The following is an 18,277-nucleotide window of genomic DNA, read 5'->3' on the forward strand; positions in this document are numbered from 1 at the left end:
ATCAGTAGGGTCCGTGCACAATCTGGTGGCCAACTAGCAGTCAAGACTAATGCATTGCACTTCTGTGGTGCCACTGCGCACACCTGTCCGTTATGGCAGGCTGGTGTCTAAAAAATGTCCCTAGTGCATGGGCTTAGGCCGGACAAGGGCCCAGCACACGATCCGTCTCACCCCCTCAGCTAAGCACCACTTCCTACAGGGCCTAGGAAGGGTGCGCGTCCTTCCACACTGCAGCCACAGAGGGGAAAGGCTCTGGCACTATGGCCACAAAGGGGTCTCTGCAACCTCGGAAGGTGTCCAATCAAGGGGGACTGACTTCAGGGTAGGGGGACTCCACCTAGGGATTCTCCCTGTTTAAGCAGTGATCCCACTCAGGTCCCCACCTGGCCACTCGTCCACCCCAGGCTACACCCCTGGGGACATGCCCTAGGGCCACTCCAGTGGTAGAGGAGGCCCCTCCGAGTTTGGCTCACTAGTGACAGCACCATTCTGAGTAGGAGACATAATGGGCCAGCGAGTCCCGCAGGGCATGACCAGAGCCATGTCCCCCATCTCGCCCACACAATACCTGCCATGGGTATATGGTTTACCCTTTCATTGGGCACCCAGGGGATGAGACCTAACCCTATTGTGCGAGCACCCCTCTCCTACCCCGTATGGGGAGGGCACTCTTACCTTTCCACTGCAGTACAGTGAGAACAGATTACGGGTTCTAGGGTCATGAACAGAGAGAAGGCGAAAACTAGGAGGTTGAAAGAGCCATGTCCAGCACTCACTGTGTAGAGAAGCTGTGGGTCCACCATGATTCCTCCCTCATAACTCTCTTTGCCTCAATGTTTAGTGCAGCTGTGCATACACCTTGATTGCTCCCTGACACCTTACTTCTTTGCACCATTTAGTTCTGCTTTGTGTCTGCCATGATTCCTCCATTACATCTCTCTTCTTTGTCTTGCTGCCTAGTGCAGGCTTGCGTCCACTTTGATTCCTCCCTATACCTCTCTTCTTCGCCTCATCATCTAGTGCTGCTTTGCCTCGACTATGATCCCACCTTTGCATCTATGTTATTTGTTTCACTGTCTAGTGCAGCTGTGCGTTCACGATGAGTTCTTCCTCATACCTCCCTTACACCTCACCATCAAGTGCAGATTTCCATCTACCTTGATTGCACCCTCACAAATCTCTTGTTTGACCGTTTCCTGCCTCTGTCCGTTCACCTTGATTCCTCTTTCACACTTCTCTTCTTTGTCTCAATGTTTAGTGCTCCCGAAGTTTGAAGTCACTTTTGTGGGACCATTCACGTTCTCTGCCTTGGCGACGACATTTCAGCTAAAGGTCTGTGGCAGGTGAGTGGAAGCATGCCTTTGTCCTTGGGGGGGAGCAATCCAGCAGTTCAGTTTATTGGTTTGCTTCGGTTAATAAAAACCATCACAAATTACAAAATCAATCATTATAAAACCTAATAGAATGAAAAACTTTTATGGGTCAACATATTCAGCTTAAATCATAAAAACAATCAATTAAACATCATTATCATAAGTATATTGTAAAAAAACTTACTGCAGTATAAAAGAGTGTAAAGTATATGCAAATTCTTCCGGATGTCCTCCTCTCATCGACTACCAATATGAAATTGTGTAAAGTGTATGCAAGTTCATCTGTATGTCCACATCATTTATCCCTATGCACTCCAAAATGTATATCTGTGGTTGAGTGATTAGTAAACCTTTTCAGGCGTACAGCGGGGTTTCGCTTTCCGATCAAAAAAGCGTGTGTGAAGTTTTCAAGAAGTAGCGGTCCCCCAGTCCTAGGGGAGCGTCCCCCCGGATTCACTGCTGGATCCCCAGGGGGATAGTACTCAAATGGTGCTAGTTCAAAAACAATGACACTCCAGTTGATTTTTGTTGAATTTTTTTTCACTTGTACATTTCTTAATTTTTTTGTATGATCAATCATGAAATTGTGGCATCCCATATTAAGGTGATCAATAAATCAGCTCATTAGACAATTCCTGTAGTTAGAAAGATCCCAATGCATGGCGGAAGTTGTCCATCAGGGGATATAAATTTGTGTTTAATCCCGTTGGGTCAATAGCACCGCGTCCCCGCCATAACGCTGTCGTAAAATATTAAAAAATGAGGAAACACATAGAATATATGCTTGACCAAATTGTGCACACAAATTCAATGCAGTGGCATCCTAGCAGACATATATTCCAAACATTTAAAAGAATTGCACGCGAGATTGTGGGTGCTTCTCACTTTGGCATTTAATCAAGGCTGCTCTACATGTCCTTATTTGTAATGATTAAAGGGCTTGCGTAAATAGTGGTGGCATGCATCAATCAAATATGGGCGAATTTGGGATCACCAAACTGTGAACATGAATAATTCGATTGACTGTCAATAAAAATTAATGCAGCGCACACATATTCCATGAATTTTACAAAATTACACGAAAGTGGCGGGTGCTTCCCACTTAGAAATTAAGTCAGGGCTGCCCTACATGCTCTTATCTGTAAAGTGTAAAATTGCTTGCGTAAAAAGTGTCTACGTGCATCCATCAAATTCGAGCAAACATATAAAATGTGAATTACAGATTCTTTTTTATATCCACATAAGCGAGAAGATTGTGTTGTTCAAGTGCACTACAAATGTGTAATCAATGCTTTTATGGGACGATCACCAATTCCTTAACCTTAAGCACTTTAACTTCATGTAATAAGAATATGAGGTGCTCAAGTAAGAATGTGGGTGTTTGCAGACATAAGAATTTATAAGAATCCATGCAAGAACTTTCTAAGGGAATTGATCTTTATCCTCAAGCTGTGAAACAACTCTAACTGACCTGTCAATCACTTGCTTAAGCGGAGAACCTGAGTCAGCAGAGTCCCATAGCAAAGCAAGCCCCAAGGAGCTCAATGCAGAGGATAGATACTCTCCCCATGAGGTATTTTTCCCAGTTCCAATGTCTGCCCAGATGAGAGAGGCCAAGGAAGGTTCAGGCGCTCGTTCAATCTTTTGCAGAATTTATTAAATACGCCTGGGCGCAAGAAAGTTTGGCATACTAAGCAAAATTCCAGGCGAATCTGCAAATGAGAAGTATTGGGTTGCAGTCTGAAAAGACGCCAGTTGATATTCACTGTTGATATTCACTTGAAGTGCCTCTAAAATCTTTGGGGCATTTATGGGAATCGTGGATCAGGGCAGCGAAGCATGTTACCTAGCTGCGCTGCCCTGCGTCTCAGGAAAAGGGTAGTAATGCACCGTATTTGTCGAATACGGTGCATTCCTGTCCTTTCCCCTTGTGCTAGCGCCATTTCGGCAGTCTAGCACCAATGCAAGTACCCTTGAACCATGGTGCAAGAGTGTCTGTATCGTAGGCAGGATTGTTTTTAAAACAATCCATAGGGGTGTTGGAATTGGTGAATATGATGTCAATGAATGTCATGATATGTGGAGGCCCGACAATGGCAATTCAGAAAATACAATGTGAACCTATAGCACAGCCTGTGCACACATAACCTTGACAATGCCGATGCAATGTCATTGTATACCGTAACTTGTGCCCGCACAGCAGCTCCAACATCAGCAATAATTATACCAATGCATGTCATGATCCATGCTTGTATGATAATATATATATATATATATATATATATATATATATATATATATATTATCTACTGGCGGTCGCCAGTAGATAGTTATAGTTAGGACCGTGTTTCCATAGGAAATCCGCAACATTCTATTTTGAATAACTTTGGCGCCGGTTGACGAATCCTCGCAAAATTTTCAAAATTAATGGGGCGCTACGCTCCGCTCCTACCCTGAAAGTCTTGGGGGGATTCGTCAAGCGGGGGCTGAGAAAAAGGGGGGGTCCCAAAACGCGTTTTCCCCATGCATTTTCCCATAGGACCTTTAGTCCGAGCTACAGCCCGAACGGCTGAACAGAATTACTTGTAATTTGGCAGAGAGGTAGTCTGCAGGTCAAGGATGTGCCTTTTGTAGGTCTGGTGTAAATCTGTTCAGTAGTTCCTGAGAAAATAGCATTTAAATCAATATATATACCTGTAAGCGCGCTCCGTGCGCTTACGGTAAGCTTACCGTACGCGTACGGTGGCGTGCGCGAGCTCAAATCTGATTGGTTGTCACATGACTGTAAACATTCGAATCGGACGAAATCAGAAAGTGTCGGCCGCCATTTTCTGACTCTCGCACTGAAAAACAAAGGAAGATAACGTAAAAAGGGGGCAACGAAGAGAGTTGCAGACCCCCTAGCGTTTGTCAGGGGGTCCACGAAGGACCAAAAAGTACGAAAAATATATTTAATAAATTTAAAAAAAAATCGCGGAGTGCGCGTATGGTAAGCTTACCGTACGCGCACGAAAAAAAAAAAAAAAAAAAAAAAAAACGAAATAACAATCACATGTATTAAATAAATTGAAGGGAGAAAAAAAAATTGTTACTGTGTACAAAAAGGCGAAGCGCGCACGGCATGAACTGCGCAAGGTGGGCGCTCGGTGCCCACAGCGCGCGCACGGTGTGCGAAGCGCTCCGTGCGCGCAGGGTGTGCGCACGGTGAAAAACCAGAAAAAAAAATTAAAAATAAATACATAACTTAGCATTTAAAAAACCGTACAAATTCACTGAAAAAACCATAGGTTTCACACACGTTATAGTTAGGAATTAGCATTTAAAAAACCTTGCTAATTCACTTAAAAAACCATAGGTTTCACACATGTTATAGTTAGCTGTACATTTCACTCGTAAAAAACTAATGAAATTCCACGTTATAGTTAGATCAGGTAACTATAACTTGCGCGACCGCAATCCACAATGTGTCATTTCAGATGTCATCATTGATGTGATGAGTGATGTCACTGACCATGTCATGAGTGATGTAATATGTGACGTCATCACCAGTTTATTGTGGGCGCGCAAGTTATAGTTACCTGATCTAACTATAACGTGGAATTTCATTGTTTTTTTACGAGTGAAATGTACAGCTAACTATAACATGTGTGAAACCTATGGTTTTTTAAGTGAATTTGCAAGGTTTTTTAAATGCTAATTCCTAACTATAACGTGTGTGAAACCTATGGTTTTTTCAGTGAATATATATATATATATATATTTTTCTTTTATTATTTTTTTTTATTGGCAGTATGCATGTGAGAATCAATGTACAGACATCATATTACAAGCATCAATGCAGTATATTGTTGCCCAGTTGTAAACAGCAGCTTTGCGCCGTTCCAAGCTCATGAAACGCTACCTTTAGGAGGCGTCATAAAGGAGTTTGTTTTACAATGTAACCTAGGCCATAATGCTGGTAACATTTTCTAGGGACCTTTAATATCCCACTATCACAATAGTTAATTTCTAATTGCTTCCTGTAATCACATTACTACTTTTTTGATTTGCGTCTTTCTAAAACGGAGACAAAACAAAACAAACAAACTTCTATCGCTATTTGACAGCTCCTGGCGGAATGGGTGACCCTCCCCGGATTGAAGTAGTGTGTCTTTCTTCAGTATTTAGGCAAGGTTCTAGTGTGGTGCAGTATCTCATGTCTCTGACCTCTATACACAGTAGTGGGTACCTCTGACTGGGGATCGGGGGGGATGTGCGGGGGGGGTACAGTCCTAAGGTGGACTGGCAGTGAGGGCCTAGCTTATGTGTGGGGCCATCCAGGCAGGAGCCCGGGGGCCTATTGGATCAGGGCGTGGGCGTATATGTGTCGCTTGGGTACCGCCCTACGTGGGTGAAGTCCAGGTGCTATTGCCACTATAAGCCTACAGGGAGGGGGGGAGGTGGGGGCCCAAGCAGGGAGTGGGGGGTCTCTAGCACGAAGCCATGTCACGTGGGTGGCCTTGAATCATCCCCAGAGGAGTTAACGCTGGTCCCATATTTGTGATTTGCCCCCTGCCCGAGGTCCATCATGATACTCCAGATCGCCAAGTCCCTGTATGCGTTCACGTTCGAATGAACCGATCTGAGTCGACGCTCCTCTGCTACCCCTCACTCCCGCAAGTCCGCCTTCCATTTCTCCGGGGGAGGGGGTCGTATCTGCCTTCCAATGAATAGCTATGCGGCGTTTCGCTAATACCAGCCCAAGCATAGCAAATTTATGCTGCATACGAGTTGTGGCCTTGGGGGTCAGGAGTACTCCCAAGAGGCATCGCTTAATTGAGGCTTCAATAGAGAGGTTTGTTGCTCTTCACAGAGCTTCCGGCACTATGCTCCAGTAAGAGCCGAGCCTGGGGCAGTCCCAGGTCACAGTAATAAAGTGAGCCGGAGAGAAGCCACACCTTGAGCCCTTTGGTGCATGCGTTGGGTCAAACCTCATCGGGGGTGCAGGAGTCAGGTAAGAGTGGTGCAGATAATTGAGCTGCGTAAGCTTGAACCGGGCATTGCTCAAAACATCTTGAGCTAGCGCCAAAGTGGGTTTCCACTCCCCATCCGTTAAGGGGTTGGGCAGGTCTTCCTCCCACCTCCTCAGTGTCGGGGCCATGTCTAGCCTGCGGTCTGTTTTTAGGGCCTTGTACAGCCTGGATATTAATTCTCGAAAGGAGCCTGGGTCCAAGATTGTGCACAGCGTGCTTGATTCCTCCGGCTCCATTGGGAATGTAGTCCATATTACCTGAAACGTGTGGGTTATCTTTGCATTTTGGAGGAAATGGCCCTCTGGGACCCTGCAGTGCTCCCTGACATCCTGAAAAGACATGAATGAGTCGTTGAGATGTGATTTCTAGCCATTGTGCAGCCTCCTGCATTCCAGCTGGCCACATCCATTACTGATTGTATCTGGTGGTATCCCGGAAGCCATTCCAGTGGGGGAGCGCGCACATAGGGGGCTTTTCGCAGCACCAGAGTCACCGCCCGTTCCCAGGCCCAGGCAACTTGTTTCACTATGAATGGGCACTTCAGGGGAGTCCTGGCTCCCATCATCAGTTACTTAGGTAGCTCTGCTTCCGGACACCAACTGGCATACAGTCTTTTTTCAGTGTTTGAGCCCTCCATGCAAGACTGTACTGCATATTGTAGGAGTCCCACAATGTAATATAAACGCAAGTCAGGGAGCGCCAGGCCACCCTGATCCATGTCCAGCTTGAGGAGGTCAAGTTTAACTCTGCTCCACTTGCCCACCCAAACCAGCAGTACCAGTAGGCTATTCAGAGTGGTGAAGGTATTGTTCGGGATGCTGCTGGACCATCTTTGCCATTGCTACCCGCCCCATGACGGACAGCGGCAACCGGTTCCAAAAAAGTATGGACTCCCTCAGGTTGTTGAGGATTCTCCCTGTGTTCAGGGCATATTAGACTTCGGGGGACTGAGCTATCTGCATCCCCAGATAGCGAAAATGGTCACTCTTCCACGTTAGCACTATCAGTGGGAGTGCAGTCGCTTCAAGCCCCGCCAGAACCGCCAGTGGGAACGCGATCGATTTTGCAGGGTTAATTACCAGTCCGGATACTACACCGAAATCTTCCCGGACGGTTAGTAGGTCCGGGATAGTCTCTGCAGGCTGACGCATGTACACCAGCACGTCATCCGCATATAGGGACACAACACGGGTCTGTCCGTCTATCTCCAGGCCCTAGCACTCCATGTCTCTTCGAGGACGAATGGCGAGTGGCTCCATAGCGATTACAATTAGGAGCAGGGATAGGGAGCTCCCCTGTCTCGTACCTCGTTCGATGGTGATTGATTCAGAGACCAGCCCGCCTGTACGCACCCTAGCAGTGGGTCTCTGTTACATAAGTCGCACCCATGCCACGAATTCCTCACCCAATCCCATTCTAAGCAGAACTTTACACAGATAATCCCATTGCAGGGTGTCGAAGGCTTTTTCGGTATCCAGTGAAATTACTGCTGCTGGTGTCTCTGAAACCGCGACGGAGTGCATCATGTGCGCTAGCCTTCACAGGTTCATGTGGGTGCCTCTGCCTGGCATGTACCCGCACTGGTCCTCGTGGACCAGGTGGGTCACCACCCCATTTATCCTAGAAGCCAGCACCTTAGCTAGAATTTTGATGTCCACTCCGAGCATAGAGAGGGGGCGGTAGGGACCAGGCAAGGTGGGGTCCCTATCTGGTTTAGGGAGCAATACTATTTGAGCTTCTCTCATGGAATTTGGGAGTATCCCTGTCTGCCTAGCTCTCCGCAGTGTCTCCAGCAGTCCCGGAAGGAGTTCATCCGCGTCTTGCTGTAGTACTCTACAGTAAAACCATCCGGTCCTGGGGCTTTCCCCCCTGCCATGTCCCGTATGGCCTCCTGGAGGTCCTCGAGGTTGATCTCTGCCCCCAGCATCTCACATTGCTTGTCAGTGAGCTGCGGCAGGGGTATACTGTCGAGGAATTGCGCTATTGCCGCGTCTCCAGCCCTTAGTATCCTGCCATACAGGTCTACTTAGTGGGCCCGAAGCTGTAGGTTCAATCAATCAATCAATTATTTGTAGAGCGCACTACTCACCCATGAGGGTCTCAAGACGCTGAGGGGGGGTGTTACTGCTCAAACAACCAGGTTTTGAGAAGTCTCCTGAAGGTCAGCAGGTCCTGGGTCTGTCGCAGGTGGATGGGGACGGTGTTCCATGTCTTGGCGGCAAGGTGGGAGAAGGATATGCCGCCGGTGGTTGTTCGGTGGACGCGTGGAATGGTGGCGAGGGCGAGGTTATTCGGTGAATGCGTGGAATGGTGGCGAGGGCAAGGTCAGCGGAGGAAAGCTGGTGGTTGTGAGTGTAGAAGGTGAGTCGTTTGTTGAGGTATGCTGGTCCGGCGTCGTGGAGTGATTTGTGAGCGTGGGTGAGGAGCTTGAAGGTGATCCTCTTGTTGATGAGGAGCCAGTGCAGGTCCCTCGGGTGGGCAGTGATGTAGCGGGGGATGTCGAGGATGAGGCGTGCGGAGGCGTTCTGTATGCGTTGGAGTCTCTTCTGAAGTTTGGCCATGGTTCCAGCGTAGAGGGTGTTGCCGTAGTCCAGCCTGCTGGTAACAAGTGCCTGGGTGACCGTCCTTCTGGTTCCAGTGGGGATCCACCTGTAGATCTTGCGAAGCATGCAGAGGGTGTTGAAGCAGGAGGAGGAGACGTCGTTGACTTGCTGGGTCATTGACAATGATGAGTCCAAGATGAACCCCAGGTTGTGTGCGTGGTTGGTGGGTGTTGGTGCAGCTCTCAGCGAGGCCGGCCACCAGGAGTCATCCCAGGCGGAGGTGGTGGATCCAAGAATGAGGACCTCCGTCTTGTCTGAGTTCAGTTTCAGGCGACTGTTCTTCATCCATTTGGTGACGGCCTTCATTCCTTCGTGGAAGTTGGTTTTGGCGGTGGTGGGGTCTTTGGTGAGGGAGAGGATCAGCTGGGTGTTGTCGGCGTATGAGACGATGTTGAGGTTGTGCGATCGGACGATGTTGGCGAGTGGGCCATGTAGACATTGAAGAGGGTTGGGCTGAGGGATGATCCCTGGGGTACGCCGCAGATGATCTTGGTGGCTTCGGATCGGAATGGAGGGAGGTGGACTCTCTGGGTTCTGTCGGTGAGGAAGGAGGTGATCCAGTCCAGGGCCTTGTCGCGGATCCCTGTGGTGTGGAGGCATGTGCGTAGGGTGTGGTGGCAGATGGTGTCGAAGGTGGCCACGAGGTCTAGGAGGATGAGGGCCGCTGTTTTGCCATTGTCCAGCAGGATCCTGATGTCATCGGTGGTGGCGATGAGGGCGGATTCGGTGCTTCGGTGCTGTGGTTGCTGTGGAATCCAGACTGGGATGAGTCCAGGGTGTTGTTCTTTTGAGGAATCGAGTCAGTTGTCTGTTGACGATCTTCCCAATGACTTTCACTGGGAATGGTGGCAGAGAGATGGGCCGGGCGTTCTTGAGGTCCTTAGGATCTGCTTTGGGTTTCTTGAGTAGGACGTTGATCTCTGAGTGTTACCAGCTTTCCGGGAAGGTGGCGGTCTCGAATGAGCTGTTGAGGACCTTTTGAATTTGGGGTGCGATGATGGAGCTCGCTTTGTTGAAGATGTGGTGGGGGCAGAGGTCTGATGGTGTACATGGTTTTGAGAGTGTCTTCGTCGTTGACGTGGTTCCCGGAGGTCAGGCGGCCGCTAACAAAATGAGGCCAAAAGATGCAAGGAGTGCCTGGGGAGAATCACAAAAGGGGAGAAAACGATAACTGAATGTCCTAAAACACAAGGGATAAAGGGAAAATAGGAGCTCCAATCGCCTACCTTATCGGAGCTTGACACAATGTCAATGTGAGACTTGAAATTGAAAGGGGTAGAATCCCCGAGGGAGTGTGAGACGCTGGAAGGAGGGAGAAGGTATAATTAAACAAATGAAAAGCACGATAAACGGAGAAATGACCCTGCTCCGTGTACAAGGGTCTTACTCTTGGGAGAGGTGTGTGCTTCTAGAAACCAGGTGAAGGAGGAGGCAAATGGGCGGGTGTGCCGTATTGGGTGAGCAAGACGCTGAAAGTAAAAAGGGGGGAAAATATTAGCCGTTGGTCGGGGAAAGTAAGATAGACAGCGGGAGACTGACCATGCACAACTGGATAGTGATCTTACCCAGAAGGGACAGTGTCCAGGAAGTCCAGGGTCTGGAGTGTTAGAGGCCACCCCACACACAGGAATACCAACGTGGACCGCACTTTCTACTGGACCCCCTGGCCGGTTTTTGATCCCCCACCGGCCTCGTGGTGAACTATTCATCCTTGATCTTCTTTGAGTCCACTTCCAGTTGAGGTGGGCCCTTTCACCCCATGCACCCTCATAGTCCTTTCATTCTGTCCTTTTCTCTCTCCCTTTCCTCGATCAATCCACACCGCCACATAGGTATTGTCTCCTACCCTCTCATACCCTTATCATTCCAGCGTCAGCTGTTCCAGTGAACGTTGTTCACAGACTTACTTTTATCAACGGCCACTTGGCTTTCTCCCTCGCTTGTGCCTATTTTGGTTTTGTTTTTCAATTCAGCCCTTGGACTCTTTTCTCACCGTGTCTCACCTGTATGCCAATTTTAGACATCACCCAACATGGCTGGTTAGCAGCCGTGGACAATTCCTGACACACCCACCAGACGTTGATAATGCTTGTACTTAAGATTTGGAGTTATGATGTGTTTAGACTATTGATGAACAGGTTATGTGATTTAGCAAAGTCACAACTTTGAGGCCACAATTAGTCAGGGTGTGCTCTTTCATCAACAGATTATGTAGCCCTTATAAGTGTCCAACCTATTACCTTTTACTCAGCCCTCCAGTGCCTTGACTGAGGAGTCAATAAAGTCTACCCAAGTTTGGTTTTGGCCTTTTTGGGTCTCTCTTATGTCGACTCTGTACTCCTCTTTGATGAGTCCAAACCCTTCCATGACTGTCTCTTTCATGAGAAGATGAGACTCAGGCACATTCTCATTAAGGGTCAGAAGTCTATTTTTGACTTTTACTGAGACTAACTCCCAAAGTAGAGAGCCCCAGTGTTGAAAAACTACTCTTCTCTATTCGCAAGCTCTCTCAAAAGCTGCAAACCATTTATCGATGCCATCTCCATCACTTTTCTTGGGGACAATCCCTTTGGGGATCTTAGGGTACAAATACTCCTCCTTTTCCCTATTTACATTTCTTCCACTAACTTTGGGAACTAGGCCCAACTTAGCCCTTCTTACCTCACTTGCAGGGCTAGTCTCCTCCCCTCTAGTTCAAGTTTTCTCTCCTCCGAGGAGATCTTGGCAAGCCTGTCCCCGAGGTATCCTACCACCGTTCCAGTAGGGGGGATACTAGAGTGACTTCTGTCACTTCCTACAGGTGAGGGGTTCTGGGGAAGGATGCAGAGTTTTGGTCTTCACTTTTTCCCCTATTGTCTGTTTGGGCTGGGAGGTCATTCTATTCTTCTATCTTAACCTCAGAGGTAGGACTCTCCCTGTCCTGCTCTTCATTGAAGGCACTGAATGCCTTCTCGAGGTCCTCCTTTTTGGCAGTAGATCTAACTTTGCAAAGTGCTCTCAGATCATTCATCTTGAGAGTCAAGAAGATGGGAGTGTCCAGATTCTGTCCATCCTCCATTGTGCTTACATTATCTTGAAGTGTATTTTTATACCCATTTAGACACCAGAATGAAGTATGTACAGTTTGTATAACCGGAGTTGTAGAATTTACAGTGTTATAAAATCAATACTTTGCACATCTGTCAAACTTGATCATTGCAGTCAATGGAGAGAACCTTGTGACTCTCGATCAATTGCGGGGTGAGTTCAACTGAACCCACTTGGAGTTAAGGACTTGCAGGTCCACAGAGCAAGCCTCGACAATCAGAACATTTTACCCCGCCCAGGAAGTCCGTGTGCAGAGGTGACTTGGCTGTCCTTTGTGCTGGATGGGGAGTTGTCAAAAACAGTACTTGACAAAACGGGAGACATCCTTTACATCGCATGCAATACATCGCATGCCATTACAATGCAGTCATTACAACGACCGCGTTGTTACATTGAAAACCATTACAATGCAAGTTGTTTCAACGACTTGCTGTAGGGGGCAGAAAGTGTTGGATTTAAAATGCAACACCTTCCCTACTGTTGACTGGAGTTGGAATAGTAAATTATACTATTCCAACATCCAGCGTCCCCTATAGCAAGTAGTTGTAACGACTTGCTTTGTAATGGTATGCGATGTAACAACGCGGTAGTTGTAACAACCACATTGTAATGGCATGCGTTGTATCGCATGCATTGTAACATTGCAGATTCGAAGAAACAATACTTGCTGGTTGTTTTCAGAGTTGCCCCTTATAGGAAAAGCTCGGAGGGGCCCCTGAACCAGGAATCACAGGGTAGAACAGCTCTGCATAGCTCAGGAGTCTCGGGTGCAGACGTGTGCGTGGCTATCCATGGTGCTGAACGAGACTGCATGCACTAGCTTTACCAGGCATGCCAACAAAGCCTTCTTTGGGATGCAAGAATTCGACAACTGTACCACAGAGGTGGAGGGGGGGGGATGATGCAAAAGGTTCCCTCCGTGTTGGGGTGTCAAGTGAATCAGTTTGTAGTCAGCCAGACCACCAGCAAGCCTTGGTCCTGGCAAAGGTCACAGCTGGGTCAATCTTCTTCCAGAGGTCCTGGGAACACTGCAGAAGGCTGGGACGCACTGAGGTTCAGAAATATGATTTGCAAACAGTACCTGGTTGGTTACTTTTGGGTTGGTCCACAACAGAGCCCGGTGGTCAGTCCTTCTTTGGATTGTGGAAGTGCGGTTTGTGCCTGCCGACTGCAGGGGACTAGTATCTCTAGCCCTAGGGAGTCCTGGTGAAGTCTTTGGCTCGCAGATGTGTTCACCTTCCTTTTGGAACCAGTCTTGGTCCTGGACTAGTTGTAGTCCGGCGGGTGGAGAGGGGCTGCCAAAGGCACCGACCTTTGCGCCTTCTCATTGTGGAGTACTGCCTTGTGCTGACACAGGCCTCGTCTTTGTCCTTTATCTTCACCAGAGCAGATCTGGAGTTCTGGTGCCAGGGGTGCCTCCTAAATCCTGGATTTAAGGGGTGTTTAGGGTGTGATGGCTAGTAGCCAATAGGCTACTAGTCCTGCGGCTAATCCACCCCCAGGTGACAACATCCGATGGGTGTACGTCACTAAACTACCCAAAGCCCACTATTTTAGGATCTTTTAGGGCAATCCTCAACTGTACAGACCGACTAGCCGCCCCAGAATTGTGGATAGCCTTTGGGGTGTGTGTACGTCTCCTGAATATCTAATTTACCGCCTGCTTGCAAACATGATGGCCTGATGGGGGAGCCTTTGTCTCCACTGGGAGACAAGTCACTTCTATAACAGAGGCGGTGAATCCTTTGAGGCTCACTGCCCTGATGGGTCTTTCACTAGCAATCCTTATCAGGCGGAGGTGTGACCTCCTTCCTGCCCAGGCCTTTTGCTCATGAACAATCACTAATGGTGATTTGCTCTTTCTATAAAAACAGCAAAAACGAGGAAAAATTCATAATTTTTCCTCGTCGCGCCAGTTTTTGGCGCTGCCCCTTATTCATGCCAGCCTTGAAAATAGGGGAAGGCATCAAAAAGCAATGGGTGTTACGGCGGAAGGCCCATTGCCTGCCTCTTTCACCGTAAGAGCTGCGTGAATAGGGGCATTATTTACAAGGCGGTATTTAAGTGGCTTTAAACAGCCTTGTAAATTAGGCGAAGGGGTTATCGCCACCAAAACATCAAAAAGAGTGACGTTCTGGTGGTGAAAACCCCTTGTAAATATGTCCCAGAATGTGTTTGAATGAGTGTGAAAGGCGAATTTAAATGTGGTAACGCTTGTGTTTGAGTGAGTGTGGGTGTGAACGATGGATGCTGTATTTTGATATATGTGACTGTTTACAGCACACATGTTAACAGTCTATCTCTTCCATTTCCACACCAGCCAAGTTACAGTCTTTAGTTTCTCGACTAAAGTAATGACCTTGGCAGTGTAGATTAGAAATGTGATCCCCAATTTACTAAAAAGTCACATGACGCAGCAAGGGAACATGCCACACCGTGTGACCGGGCGAGAGGAGAAATGAGCCATTGACGCATTTCTGCAGTCTCCCTGCACTGGCAAAATATGTGCTGCCTAGCACCAATTGCACCCACCCTTGAGACATGGTGCAGCGTTGCCTGTGTTACGAGGTATACCTTCCTTCACAAACACAATCTCTAAAGACATATTCTTCTTTCTATGTGTGCTGCAGAATGACAGGAATGAAGAAGTAACAAGGAGAAACAAAAATATTTCCCCTGGTTACGCTTGGTTATGTAATGCGCACCATTTTGGCGCAATCCCAGGTTTGCTGGCGAAAGCAAATATGGGATTGCGTCAAAATCAATGGCTGGATGCATGGGAAACCCCATACTCACCCCATGGAACACCTCCTTAGCGCAGGGCAATGCAAGGCAGCGCTATTTGTTACTCTGGATTTGCTGAACCATGCACAGCCACTCAAGGTGTCTTTGCGTGGCTTAGTAAATCGCAATTAAGGGCTTATGTTGCCTGGCGTCACCTTGCGTGATGCAGCGACAATGCAAACCCTTAGTAAATCTGGGCATAGCTGTTTGCAGAAGCACTTCATATTCCAGAAACCTCAAAGCATGAATTGCTTTTTTTCTTTTCTTGGTGAGAAATTTCAATTGTTTTTTGAGGAATTGTTGAAATTTTATGTAAATTTCATTAACAAAATATCATCAGCTTTGTGAGTGAATTATGGAGCAGCCTTACCTAGATGGAGTCATATGTATTTAAAAAAGAGGCACTTGAGAGGCCATCCCTGTGGGAGAGTAGGATCTGCTTCACATGCTTCCCCCCACTTTATGCTGGTGTTTCACTGTTTTTCGACTTTAGTCTCGCTGAGACTCTGCTAATCAAGGCCCCAGCCTAGCTGCTTCCGCTCTAAAATGATTCCATGTACATTAGGTACAGTTCAGATTGGAACTGAGGTGCTCTTGTAAGACCCTAGTATATGGTATACTATGTACCCAGGGCATAGGTACCCCAGAGGCCTACCAGGGGCTGAAGCATGTATTATGCCACCCCTGGAAAGCCACCCAAAATGACACCACAGGTCTGCTACTGCAGCCTGGGTAACGTAGTGCACGCACCCCTTACTGAGATATAGGTTCACTATATCTCACCATATACACACATATAAACCTATCAGTCACTCCTATGGCAGGCCTTATCAATCCTGAAGGCAGAGTGCTTGGTTCTTATGTGAGAGGGTGCCTGCGGAAAAAGGAAATCAAAGACGTAGACTGCCTCACAGAGCAGAGACGTCAGGGCCTTCTGGGAGGCAGTCAACGCACCCTTTTTTATCAAGAAGGAGGCAGAAAGGTTGGACATCGCTATTGATGAAAAAACTTGGATTGATTTCTTCTCAAAGGTATATAAAAATGTCGAGGGGTCTCCCATGAAAGAGGACAAATTGATAGGGTGTTCAGTGAGAGGGAGTGATTTTTACCCCATTAATATGGGGATTACCCTACAGGAAGTAGAGCTGGCACTACAAGCTAGTAAAAGTAATAAAGCCCCGGGACCGGATGGGATCCCTAATGATATTTATAAATTAAATATAGATTTGTGGGCACCACTTTGTACCCGGGTCCTACAGGCTTGTTGTGCCATAGGTTTTATTGGTACCTGGTCGGAATCGGTTATAATACCGATATACAAAAAGGGGGACAGGGACTGCCCATCTAATTATAGACCTATTTCTTTATTAGACTCCCTCATGAAAATGGCGCGGAGGGTGGTCTTAAATAAATTGCAACTGTGGGCTGAGGAACATGATATTTTGAGCCCTGTACAGTATGGCTTTCGTGAAGGGATGGGCACGGTAGAGCAGGTCCTAAATTTTGTTTTGTTACAAGCCAAATACACTCAGGCTAAGGAAGGACAATTATACGCCATTTTTGTTGACCTCTCTGCCGCCTTTGATTGCGTGATACATGCGAAGATGTGGCAAATTCTTGAGGAAATGGAAGTCGATCCTGCCACTGTACTCTTTCTAAGGCAACTTTATTCAGGGGCAACGGCCAAAGTTAGATTTGGGCTGAGAGGGGAGTGCACTGGGCCCTTCAGGATAGAAAAAGGGGTAAGACAAGGGTGTGTATTGGCCCCCTTTCTTTTTACCCTTTATACGAATAAACTTGAGGAGGAACTGGGCGCTTGTAAAATAGACTCCCCAAAGTACGGCAACAAGTCAATTGTGTCGCTTCTGCACGCGGACGACGCAGTACTAATGGCGAGAACGAAGGTCGGAGCAAAGAAAGCCCTTATAAAATATCTTGAATTTATGGAAGAAAGGGGCCTTATGATAAATGCTAAAAAACCATATGTGATGCAGTGTGGTAAGGCTCGTCCAAGCTGTAAAAATCTTAGAGCGTTGGGGCTTGTAATAGAGCATATTAACACTTTTCCATACCTCGGGGTTATAATTGAGGGTTCCGGCTCCTGGGGCCCTGAGGTCAAGAATAGGACCCTATCTTTTAAATGCACCATAGGAGCATTAAAGAACTTTGCCGCTAAGCTTGGCAAGAGACCCCCTGAGATCATGCTAAAGATTTATAAATCTAAATACAGAAGTGTTGCGTTATATGGGGCAGGGATCTGGGGGTACCAGGATACATCGGCGATACAAGTTGAAGAAAATAACTTTTTCAGATACTTATTGGCTCTACCGAAAGGTACCTCAGTCTTTAATTGCCATCAGGAATTGGGGATGGATTATATATCCGACCTGATTAAATTGCAACCTGTCCTACTCTGGCGCAGAGTATGGGTCTCAGTGGCCCTTGGCCTAAATCAGGAAATAATAAAAGATGTCATGGGCCTAGCTAACGCCAAGAGTATACCCTGGCTTGAGTATATCAGGAAAATATTTACTGATATCCAAAGGCCGGAGTTTTTCAGCATCCCAGCTTCAATTTTGAATATTTCAAAATTAGAATTAAAGAGGTTATGTATGGCTCATTTTTTTTTTTTTTTTTTTTTAAACCGTTTATTGCAGTTTGAAAAAGTTACAGGTATGGGCCTACAACCACTCGGCCGGCCGCTAGAGTGACAAAAGCATATTGCATACATCCAGCAAGAGTCTCTTGGCGGTGCAGATTAGCAAAGCAGGAGAAATCAATGTTGCAGGCCGCATAGCTCCATGCCCACAATACGGTTCCCTTTTATCAAAACAAAACAACACACAGAACCACACCCGCAAGGCAACCCGCGATCCAAAGTGACAGCACGTGCTCCATAAGTGGGGGATCCCAACCAGCAGCAGAACTCTGAAGAGGGGAATGGGAGTAGATCAGGGACTGGGGAACCGCGTGCCCATGGCTGAGGGAGGGGGGCCATCTAGGGAGACGGAGCTGGCGAGGCAGCCGGCAGCAGTGGCGGCTCACAAATACCCCCGCGGTAGGCGTTCCAGGGGCCCCAGATTTTCACCCATGCCCCAGGCTTACCCCTCGCCACATACACCACCTTTTCACGAAACATACACCAATCCATATGTTCTTTCCAGGCCAACACCGCCGGGGGCCTCTGGGATCCCCACAATTGGGCAATGTCACGCTTGGCTATCATGTATCCCAGAGTCACCCACCGCGTCTGCGGGACCGAATAGTCATTTGGTTCCCACACATTCAGCAAGCATCTCCTCGCTTCAGGCAACAGCGCGACACGCGTAACCACACGCAGGACCTCATGCACACCACGCCAGAATCGCTCCACCTTAGGGCACTCCCACAGTATATGCATGAAAGTTGCCAGGGCACC

At 47.6% G+C, this 18,277-nt stretch overlaps 1 protein-coding gene across 1 annotated transcript in view; it reads left to right on the forward strand.

Annotated features, from left to right (window-relative positions):
* LOC146812815 (alpha-2-macroglobulin-like protein 1) overlaps window positions 1–18,277 on the forward strand; it is an 820,867-nt gene that overhangs the window by 161,651 nt on the left and 640,939 nt on the right. The window contains exon 7 of the mRNA XM_085615206.1: window positions 1,259–1,343. Coding sequence (XP_085471332.1) covers window positions 1,259–1,343 — 85 coding nt within the window. The remainder of the gene's footprint in view (window positions 1–1,258; window positions 1,344–18,277) is intronic.

This window comes from Triturus cristatus, chromosome 7 (genome assembly GCF_964204655.1).
Source record: "Triturus cristatus chromosome 7, aTriCri1.1, whole genome shotgun sequence".
Taxonomy (NCBI): domain Eukaryota; kingdom Metazoa; phylum Chordata; class Amphibia; order Caudata; family Salamandridae; genus Triturus; species Triturus cristatus.